Source organism: Triturus cristatus, chromosome 7 (genome assembly GCF_964204655.1).
Source record: "Triturus cristatus chromosome 7, aTriCri1.1, whole genome shotgun sequence".
Classification (NCBI taxonomy): domain Eukaryota; kingdom Metazoa; phylum Chordata; class Amphibia; order Caudata; family Salamandridae; genus Triturus; species Triturus cristatus.
Window position 1 is genome coordinate 537,033,769 of NC_140590.1, and position 24,105 is coordinate 537,057,873.

Sequence of the window (24,105 nt, forward strand, 5' to 3'; positions counted from 1 at the left end):
AATGCCATGACAAGTAATGGAAACCGCTCTGTTTTTCAAATTAATGTCTCCTCTTGCATCTCACTCTGGAGGAGCACTCTGAGATGGAAATTGAAGCACCGGTAGAAGGTCTCCTTCTCCACATTCCTCTAAAGTTCCAATTCATCCTGAGAGTCTGCGCTACTCTGCTCTGAAGTCCATAAAGATGGTTTATCTCTCTCTCCAGGGTACGCCATGGAACCATCCTGCAGTGGTGGCATTTGTTAGGAATATGGGATTTTAGAAGGTAAAAAATACTTGGATCTGATTGTGCCGTTTTTTCGCCGCATGAAGGGCACTTCACAAAAGAAAGAAAACATTTTTTGTGAAAAAAATATGCCCTGTCATGAACTGACAGAAAAATACTTTTAAGTCTCCAGGAAGGACGAGGAAACTGGATTCAGAGAGGTTTGGGAAACATTTCCAGTGGAACACTGCAAAAAAACTGCAGAAGTCAGTGCTCTAGGATCTTGTTACCAGATGCTGGTAAAAAGAACTGAAGCAGCTGAGACTGAGAGCATGATGGGATACTGTAAAACTGGGAGTCCTGCTGTGCCATTTTGACAGCATTACATGGTTGCACCCTGTATGACTACACTGACCTTTTTCCCTTCATTTCCTTTTAAACAGGTTTATGAAAGAGGTTATTTTCTTGTCATTTAGTTCTCTTGGAGACTTTTATATATTTTAATGGGATATTTTTGAATTTAAAGAAAATAAATGGAATTAGTCAATGTAACCATTTGAATAAGCTGTTAATTAATTTTTTATTAAATAATAAGATATTGCTTTTCTATCAAAGTGTTTTATTTGAAAAAGTGCCCTGATATCCTGTGCATGGGAGAGAAAGTTCAGTGCTCATCATTATCAATAGCGTTCCTAAAGGAGAGCCATGGACATTGTCAATTTCTCATGAATATCTCTAACCATGTGCTTCACAAATTATAAGCTATAATGTCAACAAAGATCACCTTTGCCTGTTTTTTAATTTTGTGTTTAGAAACCTCAGTGACCTATAAATGCGCTACTTTTCCACTCAGTATTTCACTTACTTGTTTCATCTCTTGTGCGCCTCTCGCTCCATCCTTCCTCTCATTTTAATTTTGTTCCACCTTTTTCGTGATTTAATATACCTTTCTTCATTTCTTTTTACTTCCCTTTTTACTTTATCCTTACATTATCTTGATTTTCCTTTCCATCTCTCTTGCCTTTGTTCAGGTCTATTTCCCAGAATTCTTCTGTGCTACACGAGGAAGAGGATGAAAAGACATGCAGTGAGCTAGATATGCGGATTTCGCGGAGAAAGTCCCCCCGGCCTGGGGAGGTAGGTGCTTTGCTTTCCAAGTGGGACAGTTTGCTTAGTTCTGGTTTTGCACATATCTGGAGAATGGTTGAGAACTCAGGTGGGGAGGACTCTATCAGCTAAGCTCAGCAGGCACAGAACCTGTCCTTTAGCTATGGCCTATGTCGAGGACTATGGCTTTTGGAAATACTCTGACTAGTACCGAAACCACAGTACCCAGCAAACACAGCCTTTTGCTTTGCTCTTTAGACACATTCCTTGAAAGCCTTACCTTTATTTTTTGTTTTAAGTTCATGGGCCTGTGCTGGGATTTGCAGACCTTTAGGAGACTTTTTGGTTTGTGAAAGGTAAAATGTGCATATCATCTTCTGTGGATCCTGCACAGTGTAGCAAACACTACTACCCTTGTTCAATTGAAAACTATTTTCATGGTCCATAAACATCATTCGTAGCCTACACAAAAATGGCCAAGCAGAAGGAACTGCTTCTTACATATTCAGAGTCTGGATCTGAGTTGTGATGGTTTTAAGCATCCACAACTCTCTCATATGGATATTAATAACATTTTAATTCCATATTTATGGATTTTGTTAAAGAAAACGATGAACAGATTTAGATTGAGTAAAAGAAAAGACATTTAGCAGACAGAGTTTTTGCCAACTTTGGTTTTGCTATAGCTAGCTTTTTATTCTATAGCCTAGGATAAGCGTCACTTTAAAGATTAAAATGAGAAAAGTACATTTTTGCTATCCTCTTCTCCCAGAACTCCAATCTTTGTTTTGTTCAGTCTACTTGAAGCTTTTCAAGACCTTCTGGAAGGTGGGCAGGTGCTCAGAGGAATTAACAGAATAGCTGTTTTACTATGTACTTATCAGCCATGCGTGCTTACATATAATCTGTTTGCAGCTTAAGAAAGTGTTGAGCAGTGACTCACGGGCAAAGGGACTGGGCTTTGGGGAGAGGGGAGGGCTAGGGGTACAAGGGTGGGGTTACTCTACGAAGAATTTGTTATTTGCATTGCATTGACTATACATATCTGACTTCTTGAGGACAATGTGACCAGGAACAATTGTATTACTCTGTACACAGAAATGGCGTTTTGTTCAATATATACGGGTTGCATGAATATATGTACCGTCAAATGCTATGATAAACCTTCTGTAAAATTCAATAAAAACAAGTTTGAAAAAAATAAATGTTGAGGAGCCTTTTCTTAGACAGAAATACTAAGGTTCCTTCAGGCTGTGCAGTAGAAAATCTCTGTGTCCCCCAAACAATTTAAAAAGCCTCTTACACCTGTTCAGATCAAGAAACGTCTGCTTTACAGCACATTCACAAATTGTTTTAATTTCAACATGCAATTGCCCCACAAGGAGGCCTTAGCTATCAGTTCCAAACACATGCCCTTCTCAGCAGCCACCTTCCTTACCACCTTTGTAGCCATTGCACCTCAAGTGCAAAACCTATCCCTCCTTAACATGATTCCATCGGAACAGTAAAAGGGGTTGGTGTCTTCTTCAGACCCCTCTTTTCTAATTATCCTAGACAGCCCTCTCCATTTATACTGTTCTGTGCTTGAAGACAGTGCCTAAATTCAAGATTATTAAATCTAGTTTGCCATCTAGAGGCTTGATCACGTATATGTTGCGCTTTCCTGGCCCTCTTCTTTTCCTTGTGAAAAAAGTAGTTGTAATGGATTGGTCGGTATAACTATATGTCCAAAAGTAGGAGTGAGAGGCTCCCACTTTTGAACTAAGGATCTCACATAAGGTATCATGCTTCATCATTGCTTGCTCCTAGTCAGGTTGGCAAAGCAATGCATGACGGCCACCCTATGAGGGGCTCTTTGTCGGAGCTCTTTTGTTCTCAAGACGTAGGGTGAGGTGCGGGTGTAGGGCCATGCACTGTAGATGAGTGGCAAGTGTGTGGGTAGTGTAAGAGAAATTAAAAAGGGAGACTAAATAGTACTCCGAACTAATTGTAATCAGTAAGTCTACTTGTCCTGGTTAAAAACGAAATTAGCACACCACCGATATAATGTTCAGTGGTTGCTAGAAATTGTGGGTCAACATGTTTCTTGCTTAGTTTGTCACACTAGTGATCAATTAGCAATTCATCAGGACCATTAAACAATTACCTATCTACACAGTGGTTGGCGTCCAAATTAGTATAAGGGAGAACCAAACATTATAACAGCCTAACATTGAGGTAACTTTTAATAATACTCACACATTCGGGTGGCTCACCAGCTGCATCAAATGCAGGTAGAGGAACGCTGAATTTAAGCGTCAGTTTTGTAGCAGCTCAGTGACCGGACAACCTACCCTCGCTCTACCAGCTCCGTTTTTCTAACCATCCTATACATTCCTCTCCATTTGTACTCCTCTATGCTTGAAGATAGTGCCTAGATTCAAGATAAGTAAATCTACTTTGCCATCCAGAGGTCTCATTGCATATCTGGTGTGCTTTCCTGGCCCTTCATTGGTTGTGCCAGACAGACACGGACAATGCACCAGTTTATGAAAAACGTTTGCCATCTGCCACGCAGGCATAAGCTGGCCTGCACTGGAGAGAGTGCTGCAGTGGCAAACAGCCATTTTGAAACTGGTGGTCTGTCACTGCAGGCAGTGTTTGACCGTGCCTGCCTGTGAGGAAAGATGCCTGGGGATCTCGTGTACCCCCATATCTTATTAAGATGACAGTATTGGCTGGAGAGGTGCACATAGGTAGTGTGCCCACAACAGCTGGTTTGCCCCTGCATCTGAATATTCAATAAGGCCCAAAAGACGTTTGCTTTATGCTACACTCATGCCCCTGGGCTTGCAGAGTGCAAGTGCAAACTCCCATAGCACCCCGGTGCACTTCTTTAATATGACACCCAACTAGAAAAGGTTGAGTTCTGAGATACTCACCAAAACTACTTAAAACACTAATCACTCAATCTACATACATGGCACACAAATTACTAGGTTTCTAAAAAAATAAATCAACTTAGTCAGAACAGTTATTTTTGGTATTAACCTTTCCACACAAAGCCATGTTTAATCCACTCTTTCTAGATTCCTTTAATTATTTTCAGCCAAAATATCAAGGTTAAGGTTTACCATCCATTCATTTGTCGATACCAAACTGGACTATAGAAATGCTTTTTTTTTTTTTAGGTATAGCAGCAAAAAAAGTGGTTCGGCTTCAACAAATCCACAATGCAGCAACTAGACTCCTAATCAAGCTAAAGAAATGTGACCATGTGTCAGCACATCTCCAAAGCCTACACTGGTTACCAATGAGAAATGGAGTACAGTCTAAGGCTGCTTGCATGGTTTACCATGCCACTGGTCCAAAATTCATCCTCCAAAAGTAATCAAATATAAACCAAGGATATTCTCCTTTCTTTGACTGCTATGCATCTTGCTTTGCATCATTGTAAGCTAAGGAAAAGGAGCAGCAAAGCATTCAGCTCAACTCTGAAACAAAATCTCCCTGGAGATCAGTGCAGAACCTTCGTTACTTATTTTCTGAAATACATTAAAAACTTTACAATTCATTGCATAATTGCCCAGTCAGTTTCTTTAGTGTCTGGAACGTACTTTACTAGGCCAGAATAGGCAGCTGTAGACTGCCAAGAGACGCTACAAAACTGAACATTTTGCTCTATAGTTGACCTAAAACAAATAAATGAAAAATATTTTAAATGCCTTAATTTGACAAACCTCCATAAGGCATGGACCCACATGCTGCAGTCAGTCTTCAGTATTGAAATTGCTGGATGGCAAATATAAACACCCAACGATGAGCTCTGAGACTATAGTTTATGGCTGTGCCGGGACCATATTAATTATAGAAACTTCAGGAAAGGAAGTGATGGAGTCTTGCTGTACAACTTTCCATTGTTGTCAACCGAGTCAAAAGCTTTGGAATCACAAAGCAAAACGTTATTTCAGAATGCCACATTGTTTGTATCCAGAACAAGTGTATTTTGCTTCGGCTTTAGAGTATTATAACCTGTAAATTTGGGCTGATTTAGACAAATTGACTGATTTGTTCCTTCCAGACGTTGTGGCATATGTAGCTTTCTGCCAGAAAATATGCAGCAATGTCAACAAAATCCTTTAAAGTGCAGCTTTTTGCATTGAGTGCATGGTTTACATATTTTGACTTGAAGACCAGGCATTCCTCTGCCACCCAGTACTCATTAGGAGAGTTTGATTTCCTAACAGCTGTGTACAATTTCTTTCCTTTTTTTCAAGGAACATGTATCTATGTTAAGAATGTGAATGTCCTCATTAAAATATGATTAGACATTCATAACTCTTGGTTCTTTGATTCTGTAAATAATTTTAAAAGATCTAGTATCTCCATTTCCCAACACATCCATCTTTTTCATCTGTTACAAAGGTCTATGTCTGAACTACTGCGAGAAATTAAAAAAAACCTCATCTTTTTAGTCTAAAGAGTTGTAGCCCAAAGACTGGAATGGCCTATCAGTTTATTACCAGTACTTCACTACCCCTGAGTGCATATGACCAGTCCTGGATCTGCATGACCCCAACAAGTCTGAACACGTTCCTCTTCTTTAGTGCTTTTATGGTAACTATGGACCAGGTGTTTTAGGAGATGCATTAGGCATATTGGATGAGCTCCATGGATTTCAAAGATGTTTAATATTTACAATAAGGAATAGTAGTGGAAATGTAAGTAATTTCCAGTGAGGTTTTAAATTTACCAATACAGATTTAATTGTTCTTTCCCCCAGAATTTAGTATTCCATCACTTGGTGTGCGACGCATTGTAGTGTGGTATTTTCAATCAGTCATCAACAGTAAGACACTATGCCTTTTCAGAAGATTCATTGAAGCAATGACACACTTCCTTGTACATCCTCTTTTAGAGTATCTTGGCTGTTAAAGTATCGACAGAAGAGTTTTCCATTTGCACCATGATGACTACTTGATTGACTCAGACATTACTATGCTTTGTGCATTATGCATCCATGTGGCACTCTTGGTCAGGTGGCAACTCCATACATCTGGAACGCAAGCTCATTTTTCAAAGCCTCAAGGCTCTTCCTTCCTGACTCGCAAGGGAAGGTTGCTCGGGTTCTTATGGAAACCAGACCTCTCATTTTCTTTTAAAACAAGGAAGGGGTAACCTGTTATCACTCATTTTTTCATCAAGCTGAGGCATTATGGGACTGTTCTCCGATAAACAATAGGTAGCCTGCGCTTTCAATCTCCAGAGGAAGAAGTATTTAGAAGCAAGTGCTTACAGCATGTTTTACTCACCACTCTTGTGAACTTGCAGCATATTTTACTCACCACTCATGTGAAGCATGACAGTCACAAGATCAATCAGTCTGAGAGAACTGAAGAAAGCTTATGTCTTTGGAAAGTGAAAACATCTCTGAGATGGTTCCCTATCAGACTGTTCAAGCAGCTTTCTGCATATGTTCTCCTTCTTTCCCAAATCCTCTTGATTAATCAGAAGTTCAGGAGCTCCAGTGACTCAGCAGTTGTACTGTTAGCCCTGTCTTGGCCTTGCTACATTTGATATTCAGGCCTATGCCTGCTTTTTACCAGTCAGTCTTCCAAAGTTCAAGTTCATCTGATTTCAGGGCAAGGAAGGGGTGTCATTGATTCTTTATACTTTAATATGACTCCTGAAATTCAGAGCCTCGTTCTTTAAAAAAAATGTATTTTGCCTATCTTAAAAATTCTGATGACAACATTGCTTTTATGTGTGCTGGTAGGCAATATAATGCAATATAGCAAATGCATTTTTCAGTTGGGCTCTATGGACTAATTTGAATACCCTAGCAGTTAATTTGATTTATTTTTTGTGTTTTATTTGCTAAATTAGCAGAAACAAATTACAAGCTTTGTCATGCTGAGAACCATGAATGGTCCTCCGCAAGTAAAGTAACCCTTTGGACTCTAGTTTCCATCACAGGGGACTACAACAGATAGCTCGGCAGCTACTGATAGCTTGCCAGTACCCTGGAAGTAGCTCCCTGTAGTGCAGCCTAGCAGAGAAATTAATTCAGAGGGTCTAGACGTTTTAAAGATCTCAGGGCTACACATGTCCCTATCCTAAAAAGTGATGTTTTGTTTTTTGTGAAAAAGGCAAGATTTTCTTTGAGTGTCTTAACCCAATATGGAGTGTGCATATTTGATGGAAAATAGATTTTGGGAAACTGATATACTAATGTTTGAAAACAAAAGGTTTAAAAATCCTAAGCATATTTGAAGCTGCTCCTTGAATGATGATTCATACCGAGTTGAGGAGCTTAATAGTTGTTGGTATTTTCTTTCTGGCCGTGGGCATTTTCTGCAGTAGCTGTTATTTCATTAGTCATGTGGAAGCATTTTATATTGGTAAAGCTTTTCCTGACACTGCTGTTATGAGTTGTGGTGGATGGTGTTCTATTACAATATCGAGTTTTAAATAGCATCCAACCAAAATGTTATATCCAGAATAGAGACTAACCACAATATCATGGAGGTAGATTTTAAAGATGAGTTTAATTTTATTTACATTCCTAACTCTGCATCTATTTATCTTGAAGATATATGTATATTCAAGGTACCTACATTTGGAGTTGAAAATATTATCTATACTTACTTGTTTGTACATGCTTCCGTTATATTGTATTTGTCAATATTCTGTATTTGATAATTTGTTATGATGCAACATTTTACCACTCGATATTGTGGCATACAGCTGGGTGGTCTCTCGTAGTAATTCTGCAAGGTAAGGTCACTATAGTGAATGTATTTGATGTAGGCACTACTGCAAAATAATTCAAAGCCATAGTAGCTCTGGACTATTTTAATTGATCATAAGTAGCTCTCGTTATAGAAAAGGTGGGAAACCCCTGTGCTGTTATATCAACTCCTGACAGAACTTCAGCTAAACAAAGAGATTGTTCTGCCCAATTTCAGCCTACATCTTATTTTCCTTCACCTGAAGAGTCTGCACACAACCTATATGTATCCAGTTTTACATAGAAATAAATCAAATCTTTCAGATAATTTATTTGTGATACATGGCAAACCCTGGAAACTAAAGCAGCAGAAGCCACCACTACCATGCGGATGCTCTACTGGATATGAAAATAATATGAAAATCCTGGAATGAAGGGCTCATTCAACCAGAGCAAAGACAACTTTAGTCGAGAATGCCCTTTATGAAATGTGATGGGGGAAACAACATACGCTAACCATTCTGCTTATTGTAAGGTTTACTCTTCAGAAGTGTCCACCTGGAATGATGCATCTTCCATCCAATAATTTCTACTTGATTGGTTTATTTGAATCCCTGTGAGCCTATTTTGCCTTGCCTTTAAAGCTCTGTCTGGCTGGAGAAACGCTTTCCGGGCAAGTTATGAAAACAACAGTCTACTTGCTGTCCCTCCCTCACAATAGCCAGCTAGCAAAGTACACAGCTAGCTAACATTCACAACTTCGACACCATGTATGACCCAGGAAGTCAATGAATAGATGCCCGGGGACTCATTGAATCCTGTTTTCCAGATTGTATGTAATTGATTTCTTGGGGTGGAGGCTAGACAAAATGCCATTTTAATTTTATGTCATATGAAGTTGGCCGAATCCATTCGGCATCTGAGGTCACTAATCTCTGTCTACATGAAGGTCACAATGTAAAAAGCTGCATGGAGTCTCAGCGTTTCAAGTGTTAACCGGTTATCTATTTCCATTATGATCATATTATTGCTGTGCCGTGAAGTCGAAAGACTGGTTTCTGGGCCGTATAAGGATATCTGTACTAATGAGTACACCTATAGCCCTGAAGTGGGGAACCAGGAGGATGAAGCACAGTTCTTGGAGATGAAGGCCACAGCCAGTAATATGACTTGAAACAAACACATATGCACCGGTACTGGAACTTCACCTTGGGTTACTAAACTTACACTGCAAATGAGGAAGTCAAAATTGCCTAAAATATGCCAATATCGTAACTGCAATGCACTAAAACAACTAAGACAGACAAGCAGTCTCCAATCCAGGAACATATACCGCATTGGATAATATCACGTATTTTCAATCTATGCCATCATCACAAACCGGTACAGATGAAGAGTATGATCAGGGTCAGCCAGGTGAGGAACTTGCTCTATGTTCTTTAGATGAATGAGCTTGATATCTAGGGATGTCAGCCCATGAGGAACCATTAGAACAATCAATCAAGTTGTATTTGTAGAGCGTGACTTGTCACCCGAGAGGGTATCCAGGCGCTAGCTGCAGGTTTCAGTCAAAGGTCCAGGTCTTGAGCCCCTCCCTGAAGTCGGGCAACGAAGGGTGCGGTGCAGAGGTGGGTGTGTTCCAGGCTTTGGTGGCGAGTTTGGAGAAGGAGCATCCTCCGATACAGCAACGGTGTATGTGAGGGATCTGTGTGAGGGCGAGGTGTGCTTAACAGAGGTTCAGAGGGAATGGGGGTTGGTGGAAATTAAGGCAGTGTTTCATGTAGACGAGACCTTGGTCGTGGAGGGCTTTTTAGGCGTGAGTCAGGAGCTTGAAATAGCATTACTTCTGGACCGGGATCCAGTGGATGTCTTTCAGGGTTTGGGTGATGTGGATTCTCTTGGGCAGTTCGAGGATCAGTCTGGCTGCTGCATTCTGGATTGCCTGGAGTCTTTGCATGCGTTCGGTGGTGGTGCCTGCATAGAGTGCGTGCCATAGTCCAGTAGGCTGTTGATGAGGGCCTGTGTTACCATCCTCTAGGTATTGATGGTGAGCAACTTGAAGATTTTGCGGAGCGTTTGGAAGTAGACTGAGCAGATGGCATTGACTTGGCGTTTCATTCAGAGTCCATCGTCGAGAATGATGCCGAGGTTGTCGGCGTGGTCTTTCTGTGTGGGCTTGGGTCGAGTTCTGATGGCCACCTGGAGTTGTTCCAGAGGGCAGTGTGTTTGCCAAAGTTCAGGGCTTCAGCCTTGTCTGAGTTTAGCTTCAGGCAGCTTTCCTTCATCCAGGCTGGGACGTTCTTCATACAGTTTTGGAAGTATGTTGTAGTTGAAGTGGGGTCGGCTGAGAGCGAGAGGGTGAGCGGAGTGTCGTCGGTGTAGGATATGATGTTGATGTTGTACGATCTGACGATGTCTGTGCGTGGAATCGTGTAGAGGAGGGTTGGGCTGAGGGATGAGAATGGGGGATGCCGCAGATGGTGTGTTTGGCTTGCGATGTGAAGGGCGGGAGGTGTACTCTCCTTTAGGGCAACACCTCCAGCCAAAATGTCTGTCTACCATGTACTTATCTACTGGACTGCATCACAACAAGGTGTATTCATTGTGAAAGAGTAAAAAGACAACAAATTCCTCATTAAAACATTGTCCATAATTGAAAGAACACTTCAATATTCCTCCATGCTAAAGACCATCCTAAACTCAACACAGAGCTTTGAGTACCATTAATACACAGTGCATAACACCTAGAGTCAAAAATATAAAGCTGATCCTCAGCATTCACTCTGTAATTGAGGTCATGTCTGGCCAACTTCCATGGTAGGCTACAGTACTTGAAACAAATCCATTAATCAGTACGATACAGAGTGCCCTTCTCCTGATATTTAGAGCAAATGATTAGGTGGAACAGAGAAAAGAGCAGCGACTGGCACAGCTATCTCTTGGCACATTTCCAAACCAGAAGCACTCTTACCTCCTCAGGTATAACCTATACCAGTGGAAAGAGATGGATGAGCACCTTCAATATGTTCTAGATAAATACAGAAAGAGGAGAAGAGGATGTAGATAGAGGAAGAATAATTTCTAATGGTTGTATCCACTGTGCGCTCGATGGAGCTTATAACACAGGTCATCAAATCAATACTATCTTACATTGTCATGCTTAACTGCATACTTCCAATTCTGCCCAGAGATGCAGCAGGATTTGTTGAACTTGCTATTTGATTGGACCTATTTATGTCGCTCTTATGCTATGAAGGAACAGTTAAAATCTAATGAAAGGACACTTTGCTTATCCCCAGCTTCGCAACACTCACAACAGACTCCTTCTTTCAGGGATGAGGAGCATATCTCAGTCACATAACAGTTCAAGGGAAGCAAAACCAGGCTGAACAACTATTTCACATCAATGTTTTGGATCTCAACGCGGTTCTTAAAGCACTGAAGATATTTCAAACACACTTACAAGAGAAACATGCTCACTCACACAGACAGTTTGACAACCATATACCATATTTGAAAAAGGCTGGGAGAGGGGCGAGGCCTGTTGTGGGTTGTGAATGACGCCTCACTGGTGAACTCCTGCGTGGATCCTCTTTCTGGCTGCTGTGCAGCAACACAAAGAGCCTTGTAACCCGCTTACAGGGAGTGTTGGCCGGTGAAAGTGTGCAGAATATACAGTTCCCCCTTGTGGCAGGAGATGTCTCTCGCCATGGGGAAGTCTGTGCCTCACTCCAAAGTGATGAGGCCTGGTGGAGTTGGCCATCCTCGGCCTGGGCCTCTCTCGCATATTGAAAGTGAGACCCGCCTCAAGTAGAAGCCTGACTCGATGTGGATCAAGGGGGTGAAGCCAAATTCATCACGCACACAACTGCAGTGCGAGGAAGGAGATGGAAAAAATAAATATCCATGAAATGCGATAATGAAGTGGAAGCTTACCTTGAGATTCATGAGGGTGGCGACCTTTGAATGCATTTGAAGGCCTTTGAGATGGAACTAAAGCGCTGAAGGTTAGACCTTGCTTCTCTATGCATATCTTTGCACCACACCCTACTTTATGCTGCACAGGAGTGCCATAGGTCTTGAGGAGGGCACTGGTGCAGCATTGTTTGCACCATGGCATAACATTTAGAACCCATTTTATAGTACTTGTCACATTAAGCTGACTGAGGAGCTCTGATGGCCCCCAAAATTTAGCGGTGAGGCTGAGAAGCACTACTAGAGGGGCTAGATGCCCAGTACAAAGGGAACCATCCCACTGAAAGATTTTAAGGACTGCTGGAAAAGCAGATCAGATAGTGCCTGTTGGGACTGGGTCAACTACTCATTTAGTCAAAGTGGACAATATGGCAGCAAGGAAAGCCAAAACCATCCCACCCCTGACAAAGAAAGACCTACAGAACTGACTAATTGACCTTCATCAAAAGATCTCTGATATGGTCGCAGCATAGTTTCATGGACTGAAGTTGGATATAACTGTAACTCTAGCCGACATTAATAAAGATACCCAAGCCATTGGGCAATAGGTGGCTATTAACAAAGATGACATAGCCACTATATACCAAGAAACTGAAAAACAAAATCTCTCTTCCAGGCATGCATGTCCCAGTATCGGGACACAAAATGTGAGGGAGGGGGTAGAAGGTTCTCATGCTGCTCAGCACTTCACAGACTTCTTCAGATCAATGTTATGCCAGAAATCAACAGAGGCTATAGAATAGGCCCCTCCCCCTCGATCCACCGGGTGCCCTACCGGTAGACATATAGCAAAAAAATGTGACCTTCACGGCTTACAGACCGAATCATCTGGGAAGGAAGGAAGGTGGAGGACTTTATCCCTATATCAAGATATTCCAGAGCACGCTGAGCAAAAGGACAGCATTGATGCCATTCACTACAGAACTGCAAAGGAGCAGGTGTGCTATGGATGAACGTTCCCATTTGCTCTGTGGTTCCAACTGAATTCCAAAACCTATGTGATGCACACTATCGAAGAAGGCAACAAGATCTTGGGAGCACAGAGGAAACCACTTCTGTTGCGACTCAGGATGCGCAGGATCCTAGATGGAGACCAAAGGAGAAGTTGGAGAAGCCACCATCATCAAAGGGAGCAACACCTAAATAGTGACAATAAGAGCATTAGAATCGGAGAACTGAACCTGACAATACAGATTCTGAGAAGCAGTGCCATCTTCTGTTGTATATTGGAAGGTTTCTACCACTTCCAATAGTCCTTTGTTTTCCCTCATCTTTTTTTCTGTATTGTTGACACGTTAAAGGTAGTTAAATGGATGTATTCTTTAGCTGGTGGATGGTCCACAGAGAAGTGGTGAGCCACAGCACGTCACATCACCACCCCTGGGATGTATCTATTCCCTTCCCAGGAGGTGGGCAGTGAAATTTGGGGTGCATGAATAAGATGCTCTAGTTAGAGTTGTTTGGGGGGGAGGATAGGAGGGAATTTGGTGATTAGTTTACAGGGGTTGACTCTATTAGTACTGGTCAGTATATGTAATCTGAGGGGGACATGGACACATATGGTTATATTGGCTGCAAATCGTATGCAGATTCAGCTCATGCTAATATTATGGTATAGCTTATCTCATGGAATGTACAGGTTTAAACTCACCTGTCAACAGACATAAGTTCTGGATGGCAATGCAAGGGGGAGTTTCCCGGGATAAAATGCCTCCAGGAAACTCGGGTAGTCAAAAATGATGTTCCACTTTTGAAACGTGAAGCTTATCCCTTCAGTATTGTGCGAACACTTAGACAATCAGAGGTGGGTTATTGGTAGAATTTCAAAAGAAATGCAGATTGCAGTAGACAAAGTGGTTAGCAACATGAAATATGGCAGGTTTGTGTATTTGGGGGGATATGTACAGGGAGGAAATATAGCTATACTACTTCTTATTCACTAAACACAGGAGATGATTATTTTTTTCTTCTCCTTTCCTGATAAATTAAAAGATTGGTCCAACAGAGATCTAATTTGGGTAGGGTACTTTAATTTGGTCCCGAATGTGCCCTTAGTTGACTACAAGATAGGTGCTTACAGGGAGCGATGTCCCGGAAACTACAAAGCAATTTTCAAGAACAAGGCCTCCTTGACATTTCGGGTAAATACATAAGCAGACCAGAGAGGTCACTTATTTTTCACCTATCCATAGACGTTATTCAAGATAGACCTGGTCTGGGTTTCCCATTCCTTATCGGAATCCACTAAATTGATCATCCCGGATCCCATCATAATATTCAGTTATGCTATTTGTATCTTGAAAATAGACTTGAGAATGGGTGCTGACTGGAGGGATAGCTTGAGGTTTGATAAATCCCTTCTGAACGACAGACTGATAATACAGAACCTAAAGCAAAATATACTCAATTACTTTGAGCAGAATGACACGAGAAAGGAGTCCCTGAGAACCCTCTGGGACGTCTTCAAGGCAGTTATTACGGCCAATGTATTGCAGTGAGAAATGAGCATAAGCAGGCCCGCAACCGCTGCAGAGAGAGGCTAGAAGCAAGCCATAAAACAGCACAATTGGCATAGAGAGTCATACTCTATTAGGATCCTCCATAAGGGGAAAACTCAGTCTCTTAGCCAAAGAGAAATTTAAAAAGGCACTCCTATGCCTGCAGCAGAGGGCACCCCCCTAGTGGGTTGGAAACTAGGAGAGAAGCTTTCAGAAACTACTATTCCAAGCTCTATACCAAGGCTAGTGTTGATCAGGATAAATTAGATTCTTTCATGACAGCAGTCAGTCTTCCAAGATCAACAAAGGCAAAGTTTAAGCAATGGAGGCCTTGTCTCGGCTAAAAAAAGTGTAGGCGGTGATCAAGGATTTATAGCCTAATAAAACCCCTGGTATATATAAACATTTCCAAATTGAATTAGCCCCACAGTTAATGTCTCCATTTGCTTAATTTCTTCAGACCTATAGAATGATCCCTTCGATGATTGACGCAAATCTTTTTTTCTTTTTCTTTTTTTAAATTTAAAAAAAAAAAACTTTATTAAACAAATTTGCACAGCAGGGTTACAAAATTGCACTTCATCAAGACATTACATACGAGCAGAGGGACCCCAAACATGGGGGGGAGGAGAACCCATTCAAGATTATGCAACAGAGGTTACCTCAGGCGCGTAAAGCATGTTATTGATACGGAGAAGAAAATGTGGAGGCTGCACTGGGGGAAGGGGGGGGGGGGGAGTGTAAGCCTTTGGGAGACGCCCATTAAATGTGGGAGAGAAGCTAGGGAAGCAGAGGGATGAGTACGCGGGGAGACGGCACCTCACTGGCCATCACCGGCGGCCGCCGCAGGTGGAACGCAGGCGGGGAGCGCGGGAGAGGTCGCAGGATGCTGAGAGTTACGACTTAAGAGGTAAGATACAAGTGGACCCCATATGTCAATTGGGTGGGATTTGGCCGGCATTAGGTCCCAGAATTCGGACAAGAGTGTCTGGCAACGAGAAGCATCCTCAAGCCAAGAGTCAACCTTCGGTACAGGCCTGCGATCCCAGCACATGGAGACCCTACGCCTCGCAAGGACAAGAAGCATCGCAGTCAGGCGGCGTGTAGCATCAGGGCAGAATTTCACCAAGTCTAGAAGGCAAAGCATAGGGTCTGGCTGGACCGGCGGCGAGGTGATCTCAGAGATAGCGGCACACACCTCACACCAGTATGCTGAGATGTGAGGGCACAACCAGGCCAGGTGGGAGAAGTCTGCCGCAGGAGCGGGACATCGTAGACATCTGTTGCTAGGGATAAGGCCCATTTTGTGCAGCTGAGAGGGAGTTCGGTAAAACCTATGCAAATACTTAAAGTGAATGAGGCGCAGGCGGTAATTTGGGGATAATCCTTTACTCTGATTGCCACAATAAAGCCAGTTCTCTTGAGAGAGTTCGACACCCAGGTCCTCCCACCACGCAACACGCGCCTGGTCTGTAGAGATGGGAGATGCCGCCAGTGCAAGGTAAATCTTGGTGACCAGCTTTCGATGGGAGGGGGATGTGTAAAGGAAGTTAAGAGTGGCCATCGAGGAGGGAGGCTCGGGAAACGTGGAGTGAAGCTCCCTGCAAATAGCCCTAAGTTGATAGTAGAGTGTCCATGGGACCGGAATCAACAGCAAGGGCGAAGAACGTGTTCCCAGGGTAGAGGTCCGACACTGTGGAAAGCCCCATCCCGGCTGACTGAAGGGGGGGAAAAGCCGGTTGATGAGCAATAGGCATGGCATTCGCGGAGAGCATGCTGGAGCCGGAGAGTTTCCAGAGCCCGTCCCAAGCCCAGGCCAAAGTTTCAACCGTGTCAATCTCAGTGCGTGGAAGTTTCGCCGGGGCGAATAGGGAGGTTGTGAGCGGCAAGGGGGCAGCGAGGTCGGCCTCCAGCGCGACATGCGGTTGAAAAGGAGTTGGGTGGAGCCAGAAATGGAGAAAACTGTCCGGGGTGCTGAGGGCGTATAGTTTAAAATCGGGGGCACCAAGACCACCACGCGACATCGGGAGGGTGAGGATATTATAAGCAATTCTGGGCTGTCGACCAGCCCAGATCAGAGTGATGAGCAATGAGCGCAATCTGCTAAAAAAGTGGGCAGTAAGAGGGATGGGAATATTGACAAATAAAAACAAAAACTTCGGGAGCACCACCATCTTGGTTATGGCTATGCAACCCACCAGTGACCGGGGAATCTTGGACTCTAACCAGTCCACAGCGCGGCTAAAGTTGGCCCTCCAAAGTTCGTCTACGTCCCTACTTCGCCAAATACCTAAGTATCAAGTAGGATTCGACACCCTCACAAAAGGGTAGTCCGGAGTAAAGGGGACCATGGCGTCAGTGAGGGGGAAAAGTACAGACTTACTCCAGTTGACCTGGATGCCGGAGTAGCCGCCAAAACCGTATCACCTTGCGGACCAGAGGACTGAGATTCTCCTGAGGGTTGCGGACATAGAGTGTAAAGTCGTCCGCATACATGGAGACGACAAGGGCACGAGGCACGAAGCCGAGACCCCTCTGGGTGTGATGCTGTCGGAGCCTAGTGGCGAGGGGTTCCATGGCGATGGCGAAGAGCATGGGCAACAGCGGACACCCGTGCCCAGTACCTCTCGCGATGAAAATAGGCTCTGAAATGTGACCGTTAATCCGGAGGCGGGCAGTGGGAAGGGTGTAAAGAAGTTGTACTTTGTGCAAAAAGACCAGGCTAAAGCCTAAGCGATGGAGGAGATAAAAGAGAAAGGGCCACTCGAGAGTGTCAAAGGCTTAGGTGGCGTCTAGCAGGGTGGCCACTGCCGGGAGCGTGGGATTAATTTGATGAAGGACGGAGAAGATGGTCCGGAGATTATGGGAGGTCGCGCGACCAGGAATGAAGCCGAACTGGTCCGGGCGAGAGATGAGCGTCATGATGGGGAGAAGGCGGGAGGCGAGTAGTTTGGCAAATATCTTGTTAGCTGTATTAATTGATGAGAGGGGACAATAAGAGTCGTGGAGCTCTGGGGGTTTGTCTGGTTTTAGAAGTAGTGTGAGTAATGCCTCGCGGAGTGTGGGGGGAAACTGACCGTTCTCAAAAGATTCATTATATATGGCAGCTAGGTGCGGGACCAGGAGGGGTGCGAAGGCCTTATAAAAGGATGCTGGCAGGCCGTCCGAGCCGGGAGCCTTATCATCGGGAAGACCGTTAATAGCAGCAAGGATTTCTTCTTTGGAGATGGGCTCATCAAGGAATTCCCGGTGAGGGTTTCCAAGCCAGAGGAGCTGAAGGGTATCGAAATATTGATCGAGAACTTCGCGCGGTGGCACAGTCCCGGCCGTATAAAGTTGAGAGGAAAATGCGATGAAACGCGCCTTGATCTCCTCAGGAGAGGTAGTTCTATCCGGGCCACCGTCCTGGAGGGCAGTTATATAGGACGCCGCGTGAGGCGAGCAGAGGAGGTTGGCAAGAGTCTTGCCAGGGCGGTCCCCCTCTCCGAAGCGGCGTGCCCTCGCCTCCCTGCCCAGAAACGCAAGCTCTCTGTTGGCCTCGTTAGTGAGCTTCCCCCAGATCTGAGCGAGCGTGTCGGGAGTAGGGTCTAGGGAATGGGAGGAGTCCAGAGCCTTAATCTCTGTCTCCAATTTATCAAGAGTCTCGCAAATAGAGCGTAGTACTCCGGCCTGCTTGGAAATGCATTCCCCACGAATTACGGCCTTGAATCCTTCCCAAAGCGATGAAGGGAAGTCGACAGTGCCCTCATTAAGCTCAAAATAATTCGTAATTGCGGTTTGTATTTCATCGCAGAAGACCGAGTCCCTCAGCGTGTTAGGGGGAAGCCGCCAAGAGAACGCCTGACGTGGGGAGTGAGGGAGGCGCAGACAGAGGCTTACAGGAGCGTGATCTGAGAGGGTGCGTGCCATATGCTCAACAGAGGTGAGCCACGCAAATGCGTCCGTAGTAGTAATCCAGAGGTCCAAGCGGGACCAGCAGCCACGGGAGCCTGTCATGCAAGTGCCTTCGCGTGCCTCAGGGCGAGTGTGTCGCCACACATCATACAGGGAGTTGTCAGTGAGAATAGAGATCAGTAGTGAAGCTGCGCACGGAGGGGAAGTGTGTGGTCCGGAGCGATCTAGCGTGGTCGACAACGTAACGTTAAAATTACCCCCAAAGAAGCGCAGCGGGTCCCAGTGAGGAGATGTGGTGCCAAACCTGTGCAAAGAAATCTGGGTCATCATTGTTGGGACCGTATAGCGCAGCCAAGGTCAATGGTTGGTCCGGGAGGGTGCCATGCAGGACGACAAAGCGCCTCTCAGGGTCAATGATTGCCTGGTAGGTTTGCCATGGAAACCCTCTGCGCAGCAGGATAGACACCCCACGGGAATAGATAGAGTAAAAGGAGGAATGGATTTCGCCCCAGTGCCTGGAGAGGAGTCTGGAAGAGGTAGCCGGCAACAGATGGGTCTCCTGTATGAAACAAATGTCTACCTTATGCCGGGTAAGGTGGGCATGGACCAGGCGAGCCTTACGGACTTAGGAGTCCCGCGGCCTACCTGCCTTACCCGGGTCTGTTGGCGACTCCCACTCAGGTGCAAGAATTTCTTGCCACCTTGGACCGCCTGTTTAGGACTCGGGCTCCCGCCGGCGCGCCTTTCGGGCCCCGCTGTCCCGTGTCTGGATCCTGTCAGGCCGTTGGCGCCATCCCCGGCGCCGCAGGATCCTTCACTGTTGGCTCCGGCCACGGCGCCAAAAGGTCCCGCTCTGCCAGCTCCGGCCCCAGCGTCACCCTCGGCTCTGCCTCCGGCTCCGCAGTGGGTACCATTTGTCCTGCCCCAGTTCTGGGACACTTTTGTCCCTGCCTGGGATCCGCACTGGGACACGGCGCCGGTTCAGCCCTTTCCAGCACCGTTCCCGGCGCAGTTTGTTCCTTCCCTGGTCCCTGCCCTGCCGCCGCAGCCTGCCCCGCATGCGGCGGAGGTGGAGGATGACTGGGAGGGGTCCGATGACCCTCTTGCTCGCCAGCGTGACTCCGAGCAGGACTGGGCGGATGAGTTAGAGGAGGCCGGCGGCCTCGATCTCTCCTCTGACCCGGGGTTTGCCTCTCCTCCGCCTACTATGGAGGAGGGCGACTCGTACACAATGGTGCTTCGTCGGGCCGCTGAGGTCCTCCACCTTGATCTACCTACGGTGGCTGCAGACGTGCCAAAGGTTGTCATGCCCTTCCACATCGGGCAGACTATCACTTTGTCTACCTTCTTTCCGCCTCCGCCCCACCGTTTGGACCCAAATCGTGTGCTCTCGTTCTATCTGAAGTGCACGCAACAGTTCCGGGTGAATGACCAGCTCTTTGTTGGCTACGTGGGCGCCAAAAAAGGTTGGGCCATGCACAAACGAACCATCTCTCGGTGGGTCGTTCTGTGCATCAAGGCCTGTTACTTGCTGGCTAAGAAGGAGTCTCCAGTGGGGCTGCGTGCCCATTCTACCAGGGCGACGGCAGCCACTACTGCCTTGGGACGTGGCGTTCCCTTGCAGGACATTTGTCAGGCGGCTACGTGGGCCTCGCTGCACACGTTCACCAAGCATTACTGCCTTGACAGTCAAGTCCAGAGAGACGGCTTATTTGGCCGTTCTGTTCTCCGTGACTTTCTGGTGTGATCTTTGTTCGCAGACCCTCCACCGGGGTTGGTATTGCTGGGGTATCTATTCTAAAGTAAGGAATCTATCACTAACGTGTCTCTTTCAGATGCACAAGTTACTACTTGTGTAACAATATATCTGTAAGAGACGTTGGTTAGTTAGTGATAGATTCCTTACCGCCCCACCCATCCTCCCCGTTCTGCGAACAGATTTCTAGGGTTAAGGCCATCCCCTTTCAGAGCCCTAGTTTCATGGCACCAGCGGTCAGTTTCTTGCATGGCTCTGCGTTCCTGGCGCGTAAAGTCGTGTACAGAACTGACGTCCGCGCGCATGGGTGGCGCCTAAGTAGTCTCAGTGATGTCATCTCGGCGCATACGATGCAAGCGACGGACGCGGAGCCACACAACGTCACCTACTGACGCGCAGGGGTACTGCTAGCGTAAAAACTTTCCGGATCCAGTCTGACGCCTGGGGATTATTCTAAGGTAAGGAATCTATCACTAACTAATGTCTCTTACAGATATAGCGTTACACAAGTAGTAACTTGTGCAACTCTGCACCAAGATGCAGCATACTCCAGCCCCTCCTTCACTTACACACTGGGATAACTCACTTTCGCCTCCTTTAAATTCTGCTCCTGATTGTCTCCACTGTGCTCGCTTTCTGATTTGCTACTGGCATTATATAATGCAATCTTTTAAAAATCCTTGCCTATTTTGCACATCCTTTTTAAACATTGTATTGTATTTTATCTGCTAATTTGCACTTCGTTGATTGGGGGAAGGAGCTGTGTTCAATGCTCCGGGTGGAGATACCTAGGCGGGAAACTTTGGATTTTTGAATCCAGGTCAGCGGTCTAGCTGCCACGTCTTCCGCGTTCACCCTAGTTAAAAAGGGGGTGGATGACACGGCCGCGAAAAAGAGCAGAACTCATGCACTGAACATAAGCGGTTCTGTTTTGGGAGCTGCGAGTGGCTAACTTTCACGGAGACTTTCTAAGATTTAAAAAATCCTTGCCTATTTTGCACATCCTTTTTAAACATTGTATTGTATTTTACCTGCTAATTTGCACTTAGTTGATCGGGGGAAGGAGCTGTGTTCAATGCTCCGGGTGGGGATACCTAGGCGGAAAACTAAGGATTTTTGAATCCAGGTCAGCGGTCCAGCTGCCACGGCTTCCGCGTTTGCCCCTTGTTCAAAAGAGGCAGATAAAGAGGCCGCACAGCGGCCGCGCGCAGCGGGCACGCCGCTGGCGCGCCTAATGCAAGCCCTTCTGCGCCTGTCCGCGCCCGACAGGGCCCAGGGGTCAGAACCCCTGGTTCTCCCATCAGAGGTAACATTTCTTATTCCGCTGAACAGCTACATGCTCTTAGAGAGACCTGTCGACATAATTGTGTTCATACTATCGCGCCGACAAACCCCAGGAACAGATGTCCTCACTGTCCCTTTGAACTAGGCTCCCTTGCTACAGCCTCAGCTGTCAAGACCTCATCCTCTCAGACGGTTTTTTAAATGTGCCTACTGAACTGCCGATCGTTGCCCAAACATGCAGTCAAACTACGACTGCTGTTGGAGGAGGAAGAGCCGGATGCCTTGTTCCTTACAGAAACATGACTCACTAATTCATCAGATCCGGTGTTCGTACAAGCACTTCCCCCTGGATATTTGATCCAGAGGCAAGATCAGGACCTTAACAGAGGAGGTGGCCTAGCCATTATTTATAAAGATAATTTTAATTGCTGCATATCTGCAAGTCTGATTTCTGAGTCCGAATGTCTCTTGCATTCGGTCTCTCCCATACTTGCACCTTCTCTGGGGTCTTGCTATATTGACCCCCAGGAGCTATTGGCCACTTCAGTAGAGACCTACCTGAGGTAATAGCCAGGTCAGTTAGCTCTCTTCCCAACTTCTCTGTATTGGGAGATTTCAATATCCATTTTGATGACATGTCCTCACCTATGCCATAGGAAATGATCAACAGTTTGGCAGCTTAGTTACTTAATTTGAAAGTGACCGGTCCCACTCACAAAAAAGGCTACCTACTTGACCCTATTTTTCAAACATCAACAACCTTGTTGCTGAAAAGCGAATTCCTATTCCTTGGTCAGATCATCATATGATCCCCTTTTCGTGGACCCCTATGGTTAGCAGTAAGCTTGTGGAAACAGTAAAAGAAATTGAGTCGGAACTGGTCAAAATGTCTTCCGGAATCCTTGGCCCCCATTCTCAGTAATGCCAGACCTGTGCTTGAGGATGACCCTGAAACTGCCAACGACAAGCTTAATAACTGGCTGGATTCCTCTTTAGATTTGTTGGTACCCAAAAAATGGATGGATAACAAGAAAGGCCTCAAAAAAATAGCCTGGTACTCTCCCAAGCTTAGAGAGCTGAAGCAAAAATGCAAACGCTTGGAGAGAAGCTGGAGAAAAGATTTCGCCATTAACAATAAAACCAAATATAGAGAAGCCACCAAAACATACAAGGCAGAAATTAGAAAGGCGCAATCCCTATATTACAAAAATAGGATTACCTCAGCTGCAAATTCCCCTCGCGAAATCTTTCAGATTGCCAAGTCCCTTCTCATCCCCCCTCTCCATCTTTGCCCTCTACTGACACTTTAAGGTGTTGTAACAATCTGGCAAAATTCTTTTTAAAAAAAATCGAAGATATTTATTTGGCTTTCCCTACCCCACCACCTCTGAACACCCCCCTTTTGGAGGACTGTCCAAGAACACCTGACTAACCCTTTGAGGCAATCCCTCCCATGGATATGAAATCCTTAAAAACAATTCTTAACCAATTGAAATTTGGCTCCCCCTGTGTCGTGGACCGCCCCCCTCCCCCCCCAACCGTTATGAATCAGGTAGTGGGTACGGTCTCTCCCACTATGCTGGACCTTATTAATCTCTCCCTCTCCTCTGGACTAGTTCCATCTCTCTGGAAACGGGCTATGGTCAAAGCCCTGCTTTAAAAACCAAATCTAGATCCAGAGGAATTTGCAAATTATTTTCCGATCTCCCTCCTGCCGGGAATTTCAAAAATTGTCAACTCCATTCTCTCCGCTTTTATGGAGAAGAATGACTTTTTCCATCCCTCACAAACCGGCTTTAGACCCCAACAGGGCACAGAGACTGCCCTGTTGGTAGTAATTGAAGAGGCCAGACAAATTCTGGATGCCGGAGGCTCCGCAGCAATCGTGCTACCTCAACGCGGCCTTCGACACAGTTAATCATCAACTTCTTATCTCAAGACTGAGAGAGGTAGGAGTGACTGGAACAGCACTTAAGTGGCTAGAGTCCTTTTTAACCAACAGATTGTTCCAAGTATTTGAGGATAACTTTACCTCTGAAAGCATGCCTCTAAGATGCGGGGTGCCTCAGGGTTCCTCCCTGAGCCCCACGCTCTTTAATATGTATATGCGAATACTGGCGGGTGTCGTCAAACCTTTTGGCATCCGGATTGTCACATATGCTGACGACACACAGTTGATCGTTTCCCTTAAACACTCCAATAATTCGGACACCAACTTGGCCGAACGTCTGGGAAGGGTCTCCGCATGGATGGAAGGCTCCTTTCTAAAACTCAATGGGGCAACAACTGAGCTGATGTTCCTGGGCAAATCCCCCATTTTTAACACCTGGTCATTCTGGCCTGGGTGCCTGGGCATCATGTCGTCCCCCAAAGATCAGATTAAAAACCTTGGTGTTTGGCTGGACATAATTTAAACTTTAAGGTGGCAGGTACCTGTTATGGGATTTTGAAGATGGTAAGGAAAATCCACCCCCTGCTGCCCTTCATTGCTAGGAGACTGTTGGTTCAGGCCCTCATTCTTTCTCGGCTTGACTACGCCAACGTGCTTTACTTAGGATCCCCGAGGTCAACGATACAAAAACGACAGACTGTTCAAAACTGTGCAGCATGCCTTCATATGCAGATCCCCAATCGGGAATCTGCAAGGTCGTCCATCGCCTCTCTCCATTGGCTCCCG

At 45.5% G+C, this 24,105-nt stretch overlaps 1 protein-coding gene across 4 annotated transcripts in view; it reads left to right on the forward strand.

The window, feature by feature from the left end:
- The window catches only part of RNF157 (ring finger protein 157), a 534,437-nt gene that overhangs the window by 279,819 nt on the left and 230,513 nt on the right, over window positions 1-24,105 (forward strand). For all 4 annotated transcript variants that reach the window (XM_085616934.1, XM_085616937.1, XM_085616935.1 and 1 more), the window contains exon 13: window positions 1,237-1,342. In XM_085616934.1, the coding sequence (XP_085473060.1) occupies window positions 1,237-1,342 (106 nt within the window). The remainder of the gene's footprint in view (window positions 1-1,236; window positions 1,343-24,105) is intronic.